Source organism: Antechinus flavipes, chromosome 4 (assembly GCF_016432865.1).
Source record: "Antechinus flavipes isolate AdamAnt ecotype Samford, QLD, Australia chromosome 4, AdamAnt_v2, whole genome shotgun sequence".
NCBI lineage: Eukaryota > Metazoa > Chordata > Mammalia > Dasyuromorphia > Dasyuridae > Antechinus > Antechinus flavipes.
In genome coordinates this window covers 412,519,873-412,541,454 of record NC_067401.1, presented here as the reverse complement: position 1 = coordinate 412,541,454, position 21,582 = coordinate 412,519,873, and the positions used below count along the sequence as shown (strand labels likewise).

General features: G+C 38.5%; 1 protein-coding gene across 1 annotated transcript in view; it reads right to left on the bottom strand.

Moving 5' to 3' along the window:
• The window catches only part of RGS8 (regulator of G protein signaling 8), a 67,164-nt gene that overhangs the window by 9,640 nt on the left and 35,942 nt on the right, over nucleotides 1–21,582 (bottom strand). Inside the window, exons 4-5 of the mRNA XM_051998819.1 lie at nucleotides 21,093–21,194; nucleotides 19,294–19,358 (exon numbers count right to left, since the gene is read on the bottom strand). Coding sequence (XP_051854779.1) covers nucleotides 19,294–19,358; nucleotides 21,093–21,194 — 167 coding nt within the window. The remainder of the gene's footprint in view (nucleotides 1–19,293; nucleotides 19,359–21,092; nucleotides 21,195–21,582) is intronic.

The following is a 21,582-nucleotide window of genomic DNA, read 5'->3' as shown; positions in this document are numbered from 1 at the left end:
AGGAAAGTCCTCCCCTTCTGCTGATTATCTCCAATTTACCTTGCTTATACTTTGCTTATATATAAATGTTTGCAAGTTGTCGCCCCTGGGAGCCTCTTTTTGCATTTCCAATACTTAACACAGTGTCTGGCACATAGTACGCACTTAATACATTTTTATTGACTGATTGACAGCAGCTAAGACTGACAAATGCGGGCTTCAGTGGGAATGAAAAGAAATCAGAAGTGTTTTATATAGCTTGAAGAAATATGAGAATTGAAGATAGAAAGATGTGTCCTTTCCCTGGATAAATGTTTGACCTGGAACAATCCACAGCTGGTTAGGGAACAGAATGTGACCAAGATGCCTTTAGAGAGCTCATAAAGAGCTTGAAGAATGCCCACCTGGCTTCTGTCTGCCATCCTGTTCTCTCCATCACTCTGGGGGCTTCCTGCTCCTCCCTACTCTAGCCCAGCCCCCAGCCCTTCATTCTTCTATTTATACTCTGTGAACTAATTGGTGAAACTGAAGAGGAGGAGGAGGAACAGGAGGAGGAAGGGTCTCCCAGCCCCTACAGAAGAGTCAGCCCTAAGCAATGACCATGGGAACAGAGTAGTCCAGCCTCCTGATGGACTCACTTCCCAGATCCAGAGAGCAGATGGAGGCCCCAGAGTCTCACCCCCACCTCCTCACCCCACCCCCCAGTTCTGCATTTCTTTCCCACATTTTCTGTTTTTATACTTGCTGGCAAATTAATTAGATGAGACCCCAGTCAGGCACTCTGATCTTCCCACTCACATCTTTTTCTTCCCCCTCCATATCTACCTCCTACCTCTTCCCGGCAGTCTTTTCACCTGCTCCTCTATCCCTGCCCCCTTATCTTTTTTCTCTCTCTCCCCATTTTGTCCTCCCAACCTTTGCCCTTTTCTCTCCCTTTCCTCCTACTATTGCCTCCTTCTTTCCATCCCTTCGACAATAATTTCCCCTCCCCTTCTCTTCTAACATTTCTCTTCTAAAAGTCCATTTACTATGCTTGTCTAGAACCAGAGAGCTGTTTTCATACAGACCCTCTACCAGAAGCTCTGTGAGATTTATCAACACCATCCACTTAATATGCTATACATTTACAGTTCCTTCTTTGCCAGGATGCAGGGCTGCCTCTTAATTCTGAGACCTTGCGGCTTCACCCCTACACAGTCATCAGAAGGGGGCACGGCACCTCTGCAGCCTTGGGATCAGCCTGGAAAAGGTGGGCTTTCCCCCAGGACCAGAGCATAATTCTGCAAATGCGCATGGAATAGACATGTTCAATCACACGTGCCCAGCAGCTAAAATAAACTTGACTGAGTTTGAAGGGTGGGAGGAGGAGGCAGGCAGGCTCACAGCCAGTGAATTCATCATCTCTTCTCTCTCCCTTTCAGGTTTATTCTGCATGAGAAACCCTATCTATAGGGTTTCCTGCCTGGATTTTCTGTAAATCATGCTCTTGTGCCCTTTTAGATCAGTAACTTGGGTTCAGAGTTGAAAGGGAGCTGGAAAACAGGAAATTGCAGAGGTCCTCAGATGACCTCAAACTTCCCATGAAAGCAAAAATCTGCTTTTTCATGCAAACATTTTACTCAAGTTGCGGCATGTCAGAAAGTCTCCAAAGAATTAAATATGACTATCACACAGAATGAAATTAGTTGATAGATATCTTGTATAAACAGTTATTTGCATAATTTCTCCCATCATTAGGAAGTTAGCTCCTTGAGGGCAGAAATGATTTTTACTTTCTTTGTAGTCTCCTTCAGTACCCATAGTAAGCACTTAATAAATGCTTGTTGTTGTTGAACCTATAATGGCTAACTTGCTGTGTAGGGAGAAGGAAAGAGGGTAAGGAGAAAGAAAAATATGAAACACAAGGTTTTGCAAAAGTAAATGTCAGAGCAACTAGTTAGTATACTGTTTAGAGCACCAGCCCTGACATCAGGAGACCTGAGTTCAAATCTAGCCTCAGATACTTAACATTTCCTGGCTGTGTGACCATGGGCAAGTCAGTTAACCCCAATTGCCTCAGCCAAAAAAAAAAAAGTTAAATTTTAAATACTAGCTTATTTAGCTACTATTTTTAAAAATGCTTGTTGACTGATTGACATATGATTGCTATACAATCAATTGGGAGTATTTAATATTTCTTAAGTACCTACTACATGCTTGGTGCTGTCCTAAGTACTGGAGGTACCAAAAATAAAAGATAAAAAGTAAAAGACAGTTCGCTAGGAATTAACAGTCTATTGGGAAGATAACCTCCAACAGCTATGTACAGTCATACATGCGATATCTAGAAAGTAGTCAACAGATGAAAGACATTAGAATTAAGAGGGATGGATTAAATCTTCCTATAGAAGATGGAAGTTTAGCTGAGACTTGAAGAAAGTCAGGAGGAGGAGATGGGGAGGGAGAGTATTGTAGGCCTGGGGAACAGTCAGAGAAATTTCCAGAGATTAGAGATGAGTGACTCGGTCAAGAAAGAGCAAGGAGGCTGTTGTCATTGAATCCCAGAACTCAAGGTAGGTGGGAACTGCAAGGTATAAGAAAAGGGTACATGGTATGTATATGTTAGGAAACTGTATATAACTGATGAGAAACTTCACAGAAAAAGTGATGTCATCAAAGAAATGTATTAGGAAGATAATAATAACTAAACTATTATGTACAGTCTTAAATTTTGCAAAGTGCTTTAAATATATTGTCTCGCTTAAAAAGAAATGGAAGAGGAATAAGAATTTATATTGCTCCTAAGGCTAAATTTTTACAAATATTTTCTCTTTTGGTTCTAATAATAATCCTGACAGGTAAGTGCTATTCTTACCTTTATTTTACAGTTGAGGAAACTGAGGTAGCGATTAAGTGACAAGTGACATTATATATCCAAATTCATATTTGAACTCTGGTTTTCCTGATTTCGGGCCCAGAGCTCTCCACTACACCACCAGCTACTTCTAGGTAAGAAAGGAAATGTCATATATAAAAATAATATCTCATTTAATTTTGAACTCATTTGTTCCTGATTCCAAATCTAATACTCAATCCACTTAAGCACCTAGAAGAAAAGATGGGTTGGGTGAAGTGGACAATCCAGAAACTCGATTGATATCTTCTCAAGGTCAGGAAAAAGTGAGAAAGACTTCCAGGATGCTCCTACCTGCTTTTGTCTGTCCCTGCACACTGATAGGAGAATGGGTAGGGATGGTTAGACTGTGATCTCCACCATTGGAAGGAACAACCAAATCCATGAAATCACAGGGTCATTTGAGTATTGAAGCATGTATTTATGTCACCTTATACATAGTGGAAAATAGAAAAATAGTAAAATGAGTGGAAAGGAGATAAGGAAAGATAAGAAAGATAAGGCTCATGATGGTGGTGGGACCACACTCCACAAGCTAATACAAATCTTTTTAGATACAGAGTTGAAGGGAATATTTCTACAAGACTAAACAAGAGCCTGAGGGATTTAGAATGGTGTATTCCTTTTTTTCCCTCAGGCAATTGAGGTTAAGTGACTTGCCCAGGGTCAGACATCTAGGAAGTGTAAAGTGTCTGAGACCACATTTGAACTCAGGTCTCCTGACTTCAGGGTTGGTGCTCTATCCACTGCACCCCATAGCTATCCAGAAATGGTGCATTCCTAAGAACCATTTAGCATCTCTGTGTAAGACACTAACATTAACCAAAGCTGAGAAAACAGGAAGCTTTTTATTAGAAGCATAATGACTTAGCCAGAGGCAAAACTGTGATGAAGTAGAGTCAGATGTGGAATACAAGTATGCCATTCACTAATGGGTACCGATGCTCAGGTCATAGTTAGGAAGAAGGTCAAGGGAAACACTGAGGGAAGCTCTCCAACTTGAGCTCTGAAGAACAAAGCAGAAATCGGAATAATTAAACACCTAAAGGAGGACATGGTTGAAATCTTTTAATGATTTTTCAACAATTCTAATTGTCACCAAATCAATAAACAGCATTTATGAAGTGCTTACTGTGGGGGCACTTCTGCTAAGCAGTGGAGCTAAGAAGTTTAAAATAAGAACAGTCCCTGCCCTCAAAGAACTTCCATTCTAACAGGAAAGGCAACATGTAAATCAGAATATCCAAAATGAATGCAAGGTAGATGAAAGTAATGATAGAGGAAATGAAATGTCACTAACAGCTGGGGAAGCATGAAAGGCTTCCTTCCTGGAAGAAGTGGCTCTTGAGCCCAGTCTTAAAGGAATCTCCAGAATCTGAAGGTGAGAAAGAGAACATTACAGCAAAGGAAGATGGAGAGGGCTCTAGTTGCAGCAAGTAAACCAGAATCCCTAGATTATGGAGGGGAGCAAGAATCCAAAAAGATCATAATTATAGGAAGGGGACAGGCACTGGAGAGCTTTGAATGCAAAACAAAAAACTGTATCTTTGATCCTGAAGCTAAGAGACTTCTTTAGAGCAGGGCTTCTTAAACTTTTTCCACTTGAAACCCCTTTTCACTGGAGTAATTTTATGTGACTTCGAGTATATAAGATGAGTATGCAAATCAAATATTTACTGACGATAAATCATAATTTAATGACCTCCACATATGAAGTTATGAAACCCCATATGGGGTCACAAATCACAGTTTAAGATGCTGGGCTTTTGGCAATTAAAAGACTGTTGATCTGGGCAGCCAGGTGGTGTAGCGGATAGAGAATTAAACCCCGAGTCAGGAGGACTTGGATTCAAATCCCTGCATTGGATACTTAATGTACTGTGAGGCTCCGAGAAATTCATTTAACTCTCTCTCTTCAAAAAAAAGAGACATTAGTGACAACTTTGGAGAAGGCAGGTAAGACTAAATTATGAAGTCAGAGCCAGATTGCAGAGGATCTAGAAAAGATAAAGGAAAGGAAGTAGAATATTGATGTCCCCATTTGTCAAGGGGAAAAGCAAGCCAGTCAATAATTGAAAATATAATAGGTCTTTCTTACAGAAGAATCTTAAGGATAAGAACTTAACTCTGGACATGTGAGGAGACATGAAAAGTAGGACAAGGGAAGAGAGCATACACATACTGCCATAATGCTCTCAGTGAAGTTGTATATAAACCTGTCCAAAAGACAAGGTTACAGCTAGATCTTTGGAAGGAGCCAAACCTAGTGAGATGTCATCCCGATAGGAGGAGAAGGGAGATTGGCAATTGTACAAGTTGCTCTCCAAAATTAATGCCCTAGTTCTGCCAGGCCAGACCCTAGGTCATGGTCATGGTTATGTCAATAAACAACTGTAGCCCCAAGAAAGCCACTTCCCATCTCTGGGTCTAAGTTTCTTCACCTAATTTCTTTATGACATGAAGATATTTAAGCTCTATCATAAGGGAGAGATAAGCGATCCTGAGTGTGGCTGGATGGGGCAGAACCAGGAAACACATTTACATCACAAAGAGGTAGGATTTAGCTCAACATGAAGAAACATTTGCAGAAAATTATATTTGTCCAAAACTACAATAAATTCCCCCAAGAAGTAGTAGTTTTCCATCACCAGAGGTCTTCAAAAAGGAATCAGTATATGCTGTCTTGCTCTAGAGTACCTCTCTTTCAAAAAAAAAAAATCAAATCTTGTTCAAGAGCATGACCTTTTATGATTCCACTTACCACCACTATCACAGCCATCATTGCTAAAATTACTTCACATTTCTCTTACATTTTTTGTCTTTCTTCATCAATGTATATGTCATTACTGTTGCTGTTTCTGCTTTGTCTTTCAAGAGGCCCAAAGATCTCACGGGTAATGTCTTGACTCAAGTATAAATTGGATTTAAGTGAAGCAAAATTGCACAATCTTTAGCCTCAGTCTCTTTTCCAGAGTCCTCAAAATACAATGACAAGACAAAAGTCAGGATGACTGGTGATGGCCCAGGATTCATTGGATGATTTGAGAGGTCCTCAATATCTGGCCAAACTCTAAGCACTCCATAGCCCCTGTTTCAGATGCTTCATGACTATTCAAACAAATTGTTCTCATCTGCCCCATTCCACCAAGGGAAGTCTTCACATGCTTGAGATGGACACCCCCATAACTCAACCATGGGTCTGAGGCCTAGAGATCATCAGCAATTTAATTTAACTTATACCTATTATATCTCCTCAGTAGAATGTAAGCTTCTTGAGAGCAGGGATTATTTTGTCTTTGTTTTTATATCCTCTGCATCTAGCATAAATACCTTATAACTACCTGCTGAATTGAATTAAATTACCCTCTAAGACAGCAGAAATAAATGTGCTTTTTGGAGGATCTGTCTCTTTTAGATTTTAGCAAATGTCCTTTTCAGGTCTATACATATAGATAAAGGAGATAATAAACAACAAGCAATGGAAATACAAAGAAAGCCAAGAAATAGTCCCTGATCTCAAGGAACTTACATTTAGGAAACTAAGTAGGTTAGTTGATAGAGAGCAAGCACTGGGTTTAGCGTCAGAGAGTCCCGAGTTCAAGTTGAACCTTGGACACATTAGCTAAGTGATCCTGGGCAAGTCGCTTCATCTGTTTGTCTCAGTTTTTCCAGCTATAAAATAGACATAAGAATAAAATCTACTTCCAATTGCTGTTATGAGAATGAAGTGTGAGAATTCTAAAGCTTGTGGTACAGAGCCCAGCACATAGTAGGTGCTATCTAAGTGTCAGCTACCATTATTTATTATTATTGTTACTGTATTCTAATGCGGAAGATATAAAAAACATACAGACTAGATGTAAGGTAACTTGAGAGGGGAAAACACTAGCAGCTTGGGGATTCAGGAAAGGTACATTTGATCTGAATCTTGCAGGAAATCAAAAACTACATATTTCTCTAAAACCACATATTGTTACTATAGCAGTAACAAATAGTCCAAGGGTAATATGTAGAATTTGCAGAAGTGGCAGACTTTAAATCCTTAATAAAGATTTGCAAGAGCTCCACAAATACATCAATAGCAGAAACATGTGTTTGCTAGCACAGCCTTTTTGACTATTTCTTCTTTTCAGGTTCATACATTAGAGAAAAAACTGGATATCCATGAATGGTCAGTACATCTGGAAGGAGGGGGAAGAACTTGACAGTAAAGAGAGATTGAAAATGGGTGGTTAAAAACTCAGGAGGGAGAGAAGCTGATTTAGCCAGCCAAGGAAGGAGATGGCACAGAGGGAGACCAAGGCATTTGTTCAGCCTGGGCAAGGTTTACAAATTACACACAAACTCCTATCCCTGTTGTCCCCACTGGGTGTTTGCTAACATCATTGGGAGACTTAGAGACTCAGTAATAAGTAGTCCCCAGTTGCATGATGCTCTGAGGCACATGTTACAATTCACCACAAAATAGAATCCTACATACCATGGACAGCAGATTTTGGGGGGCATTGAAAGCATGAGAATTTATAAAAAATAAAAAAATTTAAGTAACAGTGTAATGGGCAACAGCACAGCTAGGAGCCAATAAGATTTAGATTCAAGTCCCACCTGTGACTCATTAGTCGTGTGATTGTGAACAAGTCATTTACGTCATAGCATCTTGGAAACTCTATAAGATAACAGACTGCAGAGGAGTTGCTGTTCTGCCTCAGGGCAGTGATTTCCCAATCCAAGAGTTATCATGTTGGTGAAATTACAGATTCAAACCAAAAAATTTTATTTTCATATATTGGAAATCTTTAATTATATGATAGGATCATAGTTTTACAATTAGAAAGGGTCTTAGAGAGCATGCAATCAAACCTCCTCATTTCATAAACATGGAAAGTGACAGAGACTCAAAGTGGTTAAGGGGCTTGTTCAGAGTCATTTAGCTCATGTTTGGTATAGAATTTGAACCTAGAGCTTCCTAACTCCAAATCCACTATATTATACTCCTTTTACATGATAAATACATAGATATATAGATATGTATACATATATACATGAACATATATATATATATACACATATATCTATGTGTGTATATAGATACATGTATCTATATATCTGTGTATATGATATAATGTGTGTGTATACACATACACACATATCTTATTATTATTATTATTATTATTCAGTCATTTGTCTGATTCTTCATGACCCCATTTGAGGTTTTCTTGGCAAAGATACTGGAGTAACTTGTTATTTCCTTCTCCAGTTCATTCTACAGATGAGGAAACTGAGACAAACAGTCTCACACTCCAGAGTCACACAACCAGTAAGTATTTGAGGTCAGATTGGAACTCAAGATATGTTTTCCTGATTCCAAGACTGATACTCTATCACACCATCTACCAGCCACATATATTTTCTCTACATATGAACTATACATGGGTATGTGTGTATTGGTGTGCATGTTATTTATAAGTTTTTTTTCATTGTGTGGCCCCTTCATGTGAACTAAATGACTGCCTGCCTTTCTACCATTAGACCTAGCCCCTGATGGGTATCAAGCAAATAAAGTTCTATAAATCTAGAAAAAAAAAAGCAAGATGACAGCTTATTGGAAGGGGAATTTTGGGGAGGTTAAGTCATCTGTTAAACAGATGTTGAACAGAACACAGAAACCAAGTCCAAGACTTTCCACTGTAAGAATGGAAACCATGAGAAAATCTTATAAGTTCATTTGTTTAGCCTCAACTCAAAATTCTGGACTTTGTGATCTGTGGGATAGAGACCAGACCAAAGTTTGACCTTGCATCACTTTATACGCTGTGCTCAGGGTCCTTGAGAGAAGGAGCTATTTTCTTAAACACTGTGACAGTGCCTTTAATTGGCAGTAACTGAAGTACTAATTAAGCATCTTTCCTGCCCATTTAGAGGAAGTTCTCTAGAGGTTTGATGTTGGAGCTTGTAAGTGCATGCATCCATGAGTGGGTGCACACATCTGTGTGGATAGGTATACATATGCATGTGTGCTCAAACAAGACATAAATTAACCAAGTCTCTCTCTTGAGCCACAAGACATAAAAAGACCTTTAAGGTCATTTAGTCCAGATGCTTCATTTTGCATGTGAGGCTACGTGTAAGGAGAGAAACAGAGTCATTGAGGGAGCTGAAGGCTGCCTGCAGAAAGAATAGTGAAAGATGCAGAGTGGACAGCTCCATAAGCTGCTAGTGTTTTCCCCTCTCAAGTTACCTAACATCTATTCTGTATGTTTTTTATATGTTCCTATTTAATCTTCCACATTAGAATACAGTAACAATAATAATAAATAATGGTAGCTGACACATGTAGCACCTTGGACTACAAGACTAAGCTCAAGGCTTCCTGCTCCCAGGTAAGTGTCTCCAGCTTTCTTCCAGTGCAAAGGAAAACGCTACATTTTGGAAATAGTAGCAAAGCCAAAGACTTCTGGGAAAATTCAACAGAGCACACTCTCCTGAAGCTCTTTAGCAACAGGAAATAATTATGAAACCTCATATTGATAAATGAGAAGTCATACAGCTTATAGGGGGTGGGGGTCATCATTGTAGTCAGGAACATTTGGATTCAAATCCTGGCTTTGTGGACAAGTCATTTAAGCTCTAAGGACCTGTGGCAGTCTCTAAGATTTTAAGCTGCAGAACAGTCACAAGTCTACCCTAATGAGAGAATTTCTTTACTGGGAGTTCCCTATGCTAACAAAATCACAGGCCTGAGAGCTAAATGGGGCAATGGATAGAATGCTAGAACTAGTCAGGAAATTTTGAGTTCAAAGCCAGCCTTTAGACATTTATCAGTTGTATAACAATGGAAAAGTCACTTAAACTCTGTCTGCCTCAGTTTCTTCATCTGAAAAATAAGGATATCCCACATCCCAGGGCTGTCATGAAGATGAAATGAGATATTATAAACCTTGAGGCACTCTATATATGCTAGTTATTACTTTTTAAGTACACTGTCCACAATAATATGATCAAAGTTTGAGAGGTAGAAGGGGCTAGAATAGATGATCTCCAAGGATTTTTTCAATTTAAAACCTCTGAATCTCTGTTTTTCCAAAACAAGAGTATATAATAGTATAATATAATTGTATACAATGTAATAGTATATAATACGATAGTATAAGAACCGTAACTAGTAATTTTGATACCTGGAGCAAATGATACAAATAAACTCTGTGATTCATGATATAAAAATAATACAAGTAATTAAGATACATTTAGTTGAGTAGTAAAAGTTTTTATAGTGGCTCATGGTGAATGCTATTCACACCACTAATAGTAATCTGATAGTTTTCCCTTTTTTTCCCCTGAGACAATTGGAGTTGAGTGACTTGCTCAGGGTCACACAGCTAGGACCTGTTAAGTGTCTGAGTCTAGATTTGAACTCAGGTCCTCCTGACTTCAGGGCTGGTGCTCTATCTACAACGCCACTTAGCTGCCCCCTGATAGTTTTCCTTTTAACAATTATTCTTCACAACTAGGAGTTAGTAACTAGGTGTTTACCTACCAGCTGAAAAAGGCATATGTTAAATATTCATGCTCTTAAATCTCTGTGCTTAAGGGCATAGCTTCCTTGCCCTAGATATGATTCTGAATGTTATAGCCATAGAATCTATCATAAATGAATTAGTTGGCATTAAAGAGATCTCTCTCTTCCCTTTTTAGATTCTTTCCCTTGGCAATCTTATTTACTTCTAAAACTTCAACTTAAACATCTGTAGATTGTTGTTGTTTGTCCTTTGTTTTCAAAGAGAACATGACATTAGAAATGCTACATTTGCCAATTGGATTTAAGTGAAGCAGTTAAGCAAAGTGATTAATCTAAAATAGAAGATTCAAAAATCTATTTCTCCAGTCTGGAGTTCTCTTCTGCATTTCGGACTCTCATCTTTTTTACCTGGATTATGAATACCATCATATTCCTCAAACTCAAACTAAGCTTCTTATTTTTCTTTCTCTCTAAACCTGTTCCCCCTTAACCTTCACTACTTAGCCTTTGACTCAATAGTACCTTCTTTTACCTTCTTCCTTAGATAGAGAGTACCTTACATGACCCCTCCAACTCTTTGTTTGCTGAATTTCTATCCTTAAAATCTTAATTCAGTGTCATCTCCTCCATCAGTCATTGGTTAGTTCTTTGACCTTCTTAAGTGTCAGTCTCCTCATCTGTAAAATGAAATTACACTACGATGGGTGACAAGTCAACATGTTGTGCATGTGGTAAATAAGAGTGCTGAATTTGCAATCAGGAAAACAGATTGAAATCTTACCTCAGATCCTCACTGGCTGTGTGACCTTGAACAAGTCACTGAAGCTTTACTAGCTTTAGTTGTTCTCATGTGTAAAATATTGCTAATAATAGCACCCATTTCACATTGGAGCAAACAGGGTTAAGTGACTTGCCTAGAACCACTCAGCTATATAAGTATTGGGTCTGGGGCCAGGAAGGTTCATCTTCCCAAATTCAAATCTGGCCTCAGACACAACTGAAAAATTACTCAATCACAACAAAAATGCCAATATGATGCAATGGACAGTGAGCTGGCTTCAAAGTCAGGAGCAATTAAGGGGACAGGAGGAAATCACTCACTCCCCCCCATTATGTCCCAGGGATATCAAACTCACATAGAATAGGGAAATCACTAAATTGTGCATAAGGATCCCTAAGGACAGCATAGTAACTTAGAAAATGATACATTAACAATTTGTTTTAACATTCTTAAGGTTATAATATATCATTCATATTATGTATATGTTAAACATGGAGAAAGAAATGGCTAACTATTCCAATATCTGCCAAGAAAACCCCAAATGAGGTCCTGAAGTGTTGAACACGGCTGAAAGCGACAGAATAACTTCATACATATAATGTGTGGTACCATGCAATCCTATGCATGACCATTATCTATATAGCTTGCTTTATTTTGCTGCTTCCCAATTATATTTAATCTGGTTGGGACTACACTGAGAAGTGTTGTGGACCCCTCTGCTTTAGATAATTCCCTAAGATTGTAAATTGTTGAAAGGTATAGACCTACAATGGTAGAGAGAGTTTCCTCACCTTGGAAATCTCTATATAATTGAAATCAGGTCCAGCCTCTATTTCAAAGTAAGGATTGTCCTTAAATGTGTGTGAACTGGTTTGTGTGTATTGGAGATGGGCGGCCATGAAAATGCAAAGGGTCTTTTGTCTGTAACGCTTCAGTGATTCAGCATTCTCTGACTGATGCAAAAACAGACCAACTCAGTACCTGAACGGAGAAGGATGGGGATGTGTAAAGGGGGAGAGGTGTCCTCCAAGTATGGAAATCATGGGTAATGGAAGGAAGGGAGGTAAGGGGAGGAGAGGACAGAGAGGAAAATAACTGTCACTTTTACAATTCACATTAATCTCTGTCCTTGTTTCTTTGGGGCGGTAGAGGAAGGTCTGAGAGGAAGGAGAATTAGGCAGGCTATCCTACTGGAAGCTGAACAAATAACAAGCCATGTGTCCAAACCTCGTGAGGAACACAGGCTGAAGATGCACTACTGCATGCCTGCCCCCCGGCATCCTGTCAGATAGAATTTCCATCAAGCTCACAGACTGGGGTGGGAGATGCTGGGACAGAGAGATGTCCTTGTACATTGCATTCACGCACGCATGAGTGCCTTCACACACACACACACACGCACACACACACACTATTCCCCTCCCTCCAATGCAGATGCATACATGGTGCAGACAATCTCTCCCCTCTAGTCTAAAAACATATATGCTCTTCCCTCCCTTCTCTCTCTCTCTCTCTCTCTCTCTCTCTCTCTCTCTCTCTCTCTCTCTTTCTCTCTCTGTCTCTCTGTCTGTCTCTGTGTGTGTGTCTGTCTCTCTCTGTCTCTGTCTCTCTCTGTCTCTGTCTCTCTCTGTCTCTCTGTCTCTCTCTGTCTCTCTCTCTCTCTCTCTCTCTCTCTCTCACACACACACACACACACACACAACACACACACACACACACACACACACACACACACACACAAGTCCTGAGTTCCAATGCTTCAGAAATCAGGTCTAAACTCTCACTACATTGAAAAGAGAAAAAACTTCCAAGTGACAGTATATTAAAGTCCTATTCCTGTCTACTGAACACATCAGGGACCACTACTTAGAAGAGAATACAACCTCAGCACCCCATGACATCCTTTCCAGTTGTCACCTCAGAATCAGCTTTGAGCAAAAATAAAGGCAGTATGCTAGTAAGTGGATAGTTAGCTGGACCCAGAGTCAGCAAGACCTGGATACAAGCCCCTCTCTGACACCTATTGGCTGGGTGACTCAGGCTAAATCATCTCACCTCCCCAATTTCTAGACAAGCTGCAGACAGGGTGCCCACTTGAAATGGTAAAGGGAAGTTCCTCAACATAGAGAATCCAGTCCTTATCCCTAAAAAAAAGTCCATCTTTTGTTTCTCTCTATTCTATTCTACCTTCCCCACAGGTCCCTTAGTAGTATTTTCTCTTCAACTGTATTTTTAAGTAAAGAACATCCATGTCTATTTTTAATAAAACTGCTCCCCAATATCATTCCATTTTTCAAACCACTTAATCCTAAAATTTTAGAGATCACAGAGGGTTTTCTTTATTACAAGGTGTGAATCAATTAAATCTCCCAGTCTAATATTACCCAAGAAAGACAGAAGACTATGCTGACATGGAGCCCGCAGCCCTCTTTCTGAACACCTTCCCCTTCTCAGCTTTGATCCGTTTTCCCATAACCCTGCAGGCAGCCTGGCTGAATCAGACTCCCCCCTGGGGCTGATTGACTTTTTCTCAGTCCAGGTTTCTTGAAGGCAGAACAATGATCTTGGTACAGGAGGACATGGGTAAATGAAAACATGGTTTAACAGAATATTTCAGCTAGGAGGAACCTCGGAAAGGACTGTACAGTCACAAAGTTGCAAAACCTGTGTGCTAGAAAGTCTCAGCAACCCTGTAGTCCAATTGATACACCAAAGGAATCCCCATAATAACATACCCAAAAAGTGGTCATATGACGTCTCTGGATGGAGACCTTTGAGTAGGAAAGCTTACCCAGGTGACCACTGGTGATCTAGTCCACTTTGGGCAGCCCCACTAGGAGTTTATGTTGACATCGAGACTAAACTGACCCCATTTCAACTTCTATCTTCTGTTCCTGGTTCAGTTCTTTGGGACCAAACTAAATGGGTCTAATTTCCCTTCCACAGGACAATGGTTTATATACTTGAACATGATTATCATGTGCTCCATGATGCTAAACATCTGTCATTACCTGAAATGATCTTCATATCCAATTCTGAATCAATAAGGTAGTATTTGTGAAACATTCAGCACAAAGCACATACTAGTTGCTTAATAAATACTTACTTAAAAAATTATATGACTTAGACTGACGTCCCTTCACCATACTGGTTGTCCTCCTCTGAACACTCTCTAAGAGCATATCAATATTTTTCTTAATCCATGATACGCTGGACTGAGCACAATACTTACGATGGAAGAGCTGTGAGACTAGCACTTTCCTATTCCTGAAAGCTATGTAGCAATCAAGTCAGCCCAAGATCATGTTGTTTGCTTTCTTTTTTACTTTACATAGATATCACAAACCAATAAAGTCCTCAGCTAATTTTTTAGAACTATTATTATCTAAGTATATCTTTTCTATCTGATGTTTATAATATTTTCTACCCAAGTACAAACACTTGATATTTATCCAAATTGAATTTCATCTTCTTAGACTGAGCCCAATGCTCCAGTCCATCTCTCTCAGTTTTCTGTCAACTGGAGAGCTGATAATTGGGCCATGTATGCCTTTATCCAAGTCATTGATAAAAATGTTAAATAGCATAAGGCAAAACATCAACCCCTGGGTACTACAAAATGACCCTTTCGTTATGGTATCATGAAACCATTACCAACAATTATTTGAGTTCTGGTGATCTATCCTATTCTGAATTCATCCAAATGTACTTTTCTCCATCTTCTCCATAGAAATATATGAGAACGTTCACCTTTCTCATTGTAATATGAAACTGAGGCTGAGAGATCCAAATGATTTGTCCAAAGTCAAACATTTGATCAGGACAGAGCCTTGACATAATGCTTAATCTAATAGGTTATAGTCTAGTGAAAAGGCAAATTCCCTTCCAATCCAGGAGGTAGATGAAATGTGAGGGGTAATGAAGTGGCAGAGAGAAATGATACAGCTGAAAGAGCAATGGGCTAACAGCCAGTATGACTTTAACCCACTTATCCTGTTTGAGTCTCATTTTTATCTTCTATAAAGAGAGGATATTGGACTAGATCAATAGTTCTTAAACTACAGGAACCTTTCAAGGTCCTCAAGACCCTTTTGTGGAAACCAAAAAAATCAAAACTATTTTCATGATAATAACAAGACATTTTAATTTGTAATGCAGTAAATATTTACAGATGTAAGAAGGGACAGCTAAGTAGCACAGTAAAGAGAGCACTGGGCTTGGAATCAGGAAGATTCATCTTCATTAATTCAAATCTGGCCTCAGACAATAACTAACTATGTGATCCTGGACAAGTCACTTAATCCTGCTTGCTTCAATTTCTCATTTATAAAATGAGTTGGAGAATGAAATGACAAACTTCTTCAGTATCTTTGCCAAGAAAATTTTAAGCGGGGTCACAAATGACTGAAGTGATTTAGTAACAACAGCAAACGCACATAAAGCTCTTGGGAGGTGAAGGACTTCCATTTTTTTGTGTGTAAATAGGTTCTGGGACCAAAAATTTTGAGAACCATTGGACCAAATGATCTTTAAGATTCCTTCCAGCCCTAATATTGAATTTTTTATGTTCTGTTTAAAGATGGAATTGAAAGAGGAGCAGAAAAGAAACATGATAATTTGTGTTACGACTCAAGGAAACTCAGAGACTGCTTATTTCTTTTAGTCTTTCCTGGCTACAAAGAATTACCAAGGAATGGATTTGTGGAACCTCAATACATTCCTTTGGGACCCAACTATTCAATTCACTCTCCTCTTTTTCATTTTTAGGACATATTTTGTTGTCTTAATTGAAAGCCCTACACACTTCTGATCAACGGCTGTCCCTCCTAAGAGAGTATTGCATCCAAGGTCCCTTTGGAAAAGCTTAATCAGCACTAATTAAGTTACCATCCTAACCCAAATTAATTAGATTTTTAAAATGTTGTCGATACTCTTCAAGGTTAAAGTAGGTTCTGACATCTCCTTAGACCTCATGCTGGACCTAATAAAAACACACTTAGAAGATACCTGAGAGATCAATATTAGCCAAAACTCTGAAAAATAGCCTCTGGAATTCTACCGATCTTTCAAATAAAGTCTTCTCTCTTTTCAAAGAGACCTAGATTTTTAGCTTTCACACAAACATGAAAAAACAAAGCAACACAGGATCAGAGATGTACAGTTTGAAGGGACCTCAGAGACTACCTAATCCATCCCTTTCATTTTACAGATAAGGAAACTGAGACTGAGATGTTAAGCGGCTAGTTCAAGGTGGCTCAGGCAGAAAGAAATCAGATCCACAAAAGGATAATAGAAATAACCTTGTTTGTTTTGTTTTTTAATTTTAAATGGAAGCAGTTAGTCTCCCAACTCTAAGAAAGCCTAATTAATTTTTGTAAAGGACATAGGAAAGGGGGAGAACCAGACCTGTGATAATATATTTATAGATAACTCCTCATGAGCAAACTTTACCAATGTATAGTCTTAGAGTCACCTAGGAGTACTAAAAGCTGAGTGATTTCCCAGGCTGAGTGACCACTCAGCCAACTATGTGTCATAGCTGGCATTTGAACCCAGGTTTTAAAGTCTGACTTTCCATCCAATACATCAGGCTGTATCTTTCCTATTTCATTTCTGAAAATATAACAAAATTCATGAAGACTTCTAATTTAAAACCATTTTTAAAATAAATAAATAAAACTAAAAACATTGATGGAAACAGTGGAAATGAACGTCCTTCTACCAACAGTCCTCTGTCAGTATGAAGATCTGACAAAGCTCTCATGAGTAAATTCATCAGCCCTTTGTAATGGCTGAATGGTGATGTGGGCCAAAAAAAAAATCAATGCATCTGAAGTCCAAGAGGGTTCATCTTTTTCTCATAAAGATACTATTATGCATTTAATATAAAATACCTTCACCTAATATCACCTTATTTCTACATAGCTCCTTTCTATAGAGGAACTCAAAGCCATATGAGGGTATTTTCAATTATTCACACCACCTATGAGACAGGAAAAGAATATTTTTATCTCCATTTCACCAATGAGAAAACAGCCTCAGGGGCATAAACCCAGTGAGTCAACTCTGGAGGCAGCAACAGAAACCAAGTTTCAACATGACCTTGAAACAAATCCATTCCAATGGGGAAAAAAAAGAGAAAAATTGGAAATGACACTTGTTACAGCCCTAATGAGACTCTAGATAATGTAGCCTCTCAAAAGAGTAGGAGTAACTGTCAAAGCTGAAGTCCTATTTGGCAGATAATTGTCCCGACCCTTACAGGGTAAACTTGCTGCTTTAGAGAATCCTGTCACCAACACAAACTGCATCTGCCTTGTATTATTTCTTCTCAGTGCAACTGATAGAAATTTAAATGTTTCCATACTTCAACATATTTAACATGTATGGGACTACCTGCCATCTAGGGGAGGGGATGGGGGAAGGAGTGAAAAGTTGGAACAGAAGGTTTTATAAGAGTCAATGTTGAAAATTTACCCATGCATATGTTTTGTAAATAAAAAGCTATAATAATAATAAAAGAACATGATCTCAGAAATTGTTCAACCTATAATACCAACCAGGTTTTTGTGGGAGGTTTTGTTTTCCCATACTGTCCCATCACTATAAGATGTGTTTTATCAAAGGAGTACATATGCCCTATGTGAAATAAAAAAACAAATGCTTAAAAAAATTTCAATGTTTCTTTCACAGGAATCCATGATATTTGCCCAACTTATTATATGGTATTATATTCCATTTGTAAATTGCAAATTATTTGCTGGAAATAGAGTCTACTCAACTAAGTCAAAGTCAAATAATTTTTAAAAGATATATCATTTACTTAGCCTTCTGTCATCAGAAGAATGAGTATATTTTATAAAAAAAAAAACTAATAAGCTTACAAAATAGGGTGATCAGAACTTGGTGAGAAAGAAAAAAATGGAGTGAAATGGCTCACCACCAATGACAACTGGCCATTGATGCTGGCCATTCTCAATCTTGACCACTACTATCACTTTACTGTTATAACTTGCCTTTGCCACTTTACATATGTCTCTTTTGGCTTTGTGGGAAGCAGTGGACATAAGAACAGAAATAATAGAAAAATACTCCTAGAAGAATATAAGCTACCTTGGATCAAAAGTTCCCCAGTGCAGATGTTAAGTAAAGTGATTGGAACCAAGAGAACACTGTACACAGTGACAACAATTGTGATGGACTTGGTTCTTTTCAACAATGAGGTGATTCAAGGCAATTCTAATAGATTTGTGATGGAAAGTACTATCTGCATCCAGAGAGAGAATTATGAAGACTGAATGTGGAAGGAAGCATAGTATTTTCACCTTTTTATTGCTGTTCTTTGTTTGCTTGGATTTTTTTTTCTTTCTCTTGTTTTTTTTCCCTTTTGATCTGATTTTTCTTGCACAGCATGATGAATATGGAAATATGTTTAGAAGAATTGCACATATTTAATTTATATTGGATTACTTGCTGTTTTGGGGAAGAAGGAGAGGAGGAAAGAGGGGAAAATTTCTGGAACACAAAGTTTTGCAAAAATGAATGTTGAAAATTATCTTCCCATGTATTTGGGAAAATAAAATATTATTTTTTAAAAAGTTCCCCAGTGTCTACCACATTTAGGGGGAAGGGACTAGAGCTGCAATTTCATCAGTTTAGAGACGTCTCAGTAAGGAATTTCCACTATCAATGCAGATTAGGTGGATGGATGGAATAAGCATTTAAGTGGCTACTATGTGCCAGGCACAGTGCTAAGAGATTTACAAATGTTATCTTATTTAATTAAGAAGTCTTGGAAATTTGCCTGAGTCACTGAGATTTGAACCTTTGTATTTCTGAAAAAGTTTTCCTTTGCTTTATTACCTCAAGCATCAATGGTAGTATTTTACAACATCTGTGTATCACCTGCTTTATGGATGATCAAACTAAGGAGTCCTGAGGACTTGTAGAGAATGTCATTTAGACTTACTGGCAATAATTAGGAACTAGAGGCAAAAACCCTGATCATTTAATCCCACAAATCTCAAGTCTCAGAGTAAAATCCTGCCCCAGAAAAGTTGCTATAAAATCTCCTTATGAAAACTGCATCTGAGTGTCAAAATTAGAAGCTCTGGGTCTACTCACACTTATGGGAGAGGAGCACATCAAATGAGTCTGCCCACCTCGTAGCTTCTTCTGTGGACAGCCTCCTGGAACAAAAGAAACAAAATTCTGAAATACTATTCACAAAGCCCACTACCTCTTCTTCTTTGGCACAAAATAATACAAAATAGAAACTTGAAATAAATAGATTATCCAATTAATTAATTATTCAAATTATCAAAGATCTATAACTTTACTTCCACCGATAGAGATCAAAATTTCTTCTATGTCTCCAGAGATGGTTTTTTGAAAGTTGACTTCCAAGTAAAGAAGAGTGGAGTTTCAGATCTGCCTCTGATACATGCTTTCTTGGTGACCTGGGACACTGCTTAACTTCGCACTTACTCTAGATTTCTCTCTAAGATTCTAAGTTGAGGAGAAGGAGTCAAGTTCATTGAATGAGAGAACTTCCTCCCTGAGGAGTTCTCTATAACAAAATCACTAGTCTGATCCCTATTGGGACTCTCCTAAAGGCCCCCAAATTCATCCCACTTTGGGCACCTTGCCAATGACCCTCTCTGAACTCAGTGAGGTGAGACTTAGAGCAACCTGTTACAGGACCCATATTCAAAGCCTTTTCAGTTTTATAGGACTTGGAACTCAGGATCACCCCCATGCTTGAAGGGGACCTTGGACAAGAGCTTCATTGGAGAACATATACCAAACCAAAAGGTCTTATCCAAAAATCTGCCCCTGCAAACATGGCACTCTTAAATCTCATTATGAGCATGAGTAGGATGCAATATATAAGAAAGAAAGAATCCTGAAAAAGGATGGCCACCAAGGAAATGCATAACCAAAAAGGGAAATGTCTTGAATAGAGCAAGGGACCACATTGTAAGTAGCTGAAATATTCCACAGCATCTTTGAGAATCAAGAAAAAAACAAGAAAGACCTTCAGCATATAGGGAGTGCTGAATTAACATTGTTATTATTTATTAATTTGTTGTTTTAAGCAAATTTCTATTTCTTACTTTTAAGGTCTAGGACTCAAATTTAATAACTAAGAGGAAAGGGACAAAAAGAGATTCTCTCATTATCTCTCCAATAATTATTCCTGGTGCTTCCCCAAGGTAGAAGAGAGATCAAACATAAGATTTTCATTCATTTCTGAGAGAAATAAATGTTTCTTTTACAACCATTTAGAAGTAATTTAGTATTGTGGAGGAGATTCTAGAGTACAAAGACCTGAATTTCAGTCTTGATTTAAGCACTTACAGCTGTGTGACCTTGGGCACATCCCTTAATAATAACAGCTAGCATTTACATAGGACTTTAAGATTTGAAAAGATTCTTACAAATATTATCCCATTTGATCCTCATAATAACCTTAGGATGTGGGTGCCATTATTACCCCCATTTTACAGATGAGGAAATTAAGGCAGATAGATTAAATGATCCGCCCAAGATCACACAGCTAGTTAACTAGACACTTAAGTGTCTAAGGCTGGATTTGAACTTGGGTCCAGGTCCAGTACTCTCTCCACTGGACCATCAAACTGTTTCTGAGCCATTTAATTTACTCATAAAGTGAGGCTAATATTTTACTTACAAAGATGAGATGTTTATTAAAACATTTTATTTTACATAAAGTATTGCATAAATAAGTTGCTATAAAGTAAACTGATTAGCAAAATCACATATCCTTTAACTGCTTCTTAAGAATACCATAATTCCAGGGTAATCTGTATATAACACTAACTGGAGCTCATCTACCCGGTGGATACCCAGAGAACTCTAACAGTTGAGTGACTGACACAAAACTGAATGTCCATACTCACTTGAGAGCCCGGTTTGGCTTGTCAGGAAGAATCGCTGTGAAATCACTACATGAATCTGATTTGTGAGACAAGCATCCCAGGCGAGTCCTCATTCCTTTGTTCCTGCAACCAACAACAGGAGCAGAAGGAAGAGAGAAACTGTAATAGAAACAGTGATCAACAGAAAAGGTGCCTAGGGGTGCACACAGAAAGCATTGAGAAGCTCATTAGCTCACACAACCACCCCTGAAATTTCATGAGCAAAAGGGAAGGAACCAGAAAGATCAGCAGCAGCATTATCTGACTACCTGAATACGTAACAGGTAACTTTCCCCCTGGAGATCTAGTGCTTTTTAAAGCTTCTACAGAAAATTGGTGGTAAGTCAGTCAATGAAGGTCATTAGCTCGGAAGACTTTCTAAATCAGGTTTCCCCGTTGGGAAAAAAGCTACGGTGATGTCAAAATAACAATCTGCATCTTTCCCTCCTCCCCACAGAAGGTCAGAGTAACT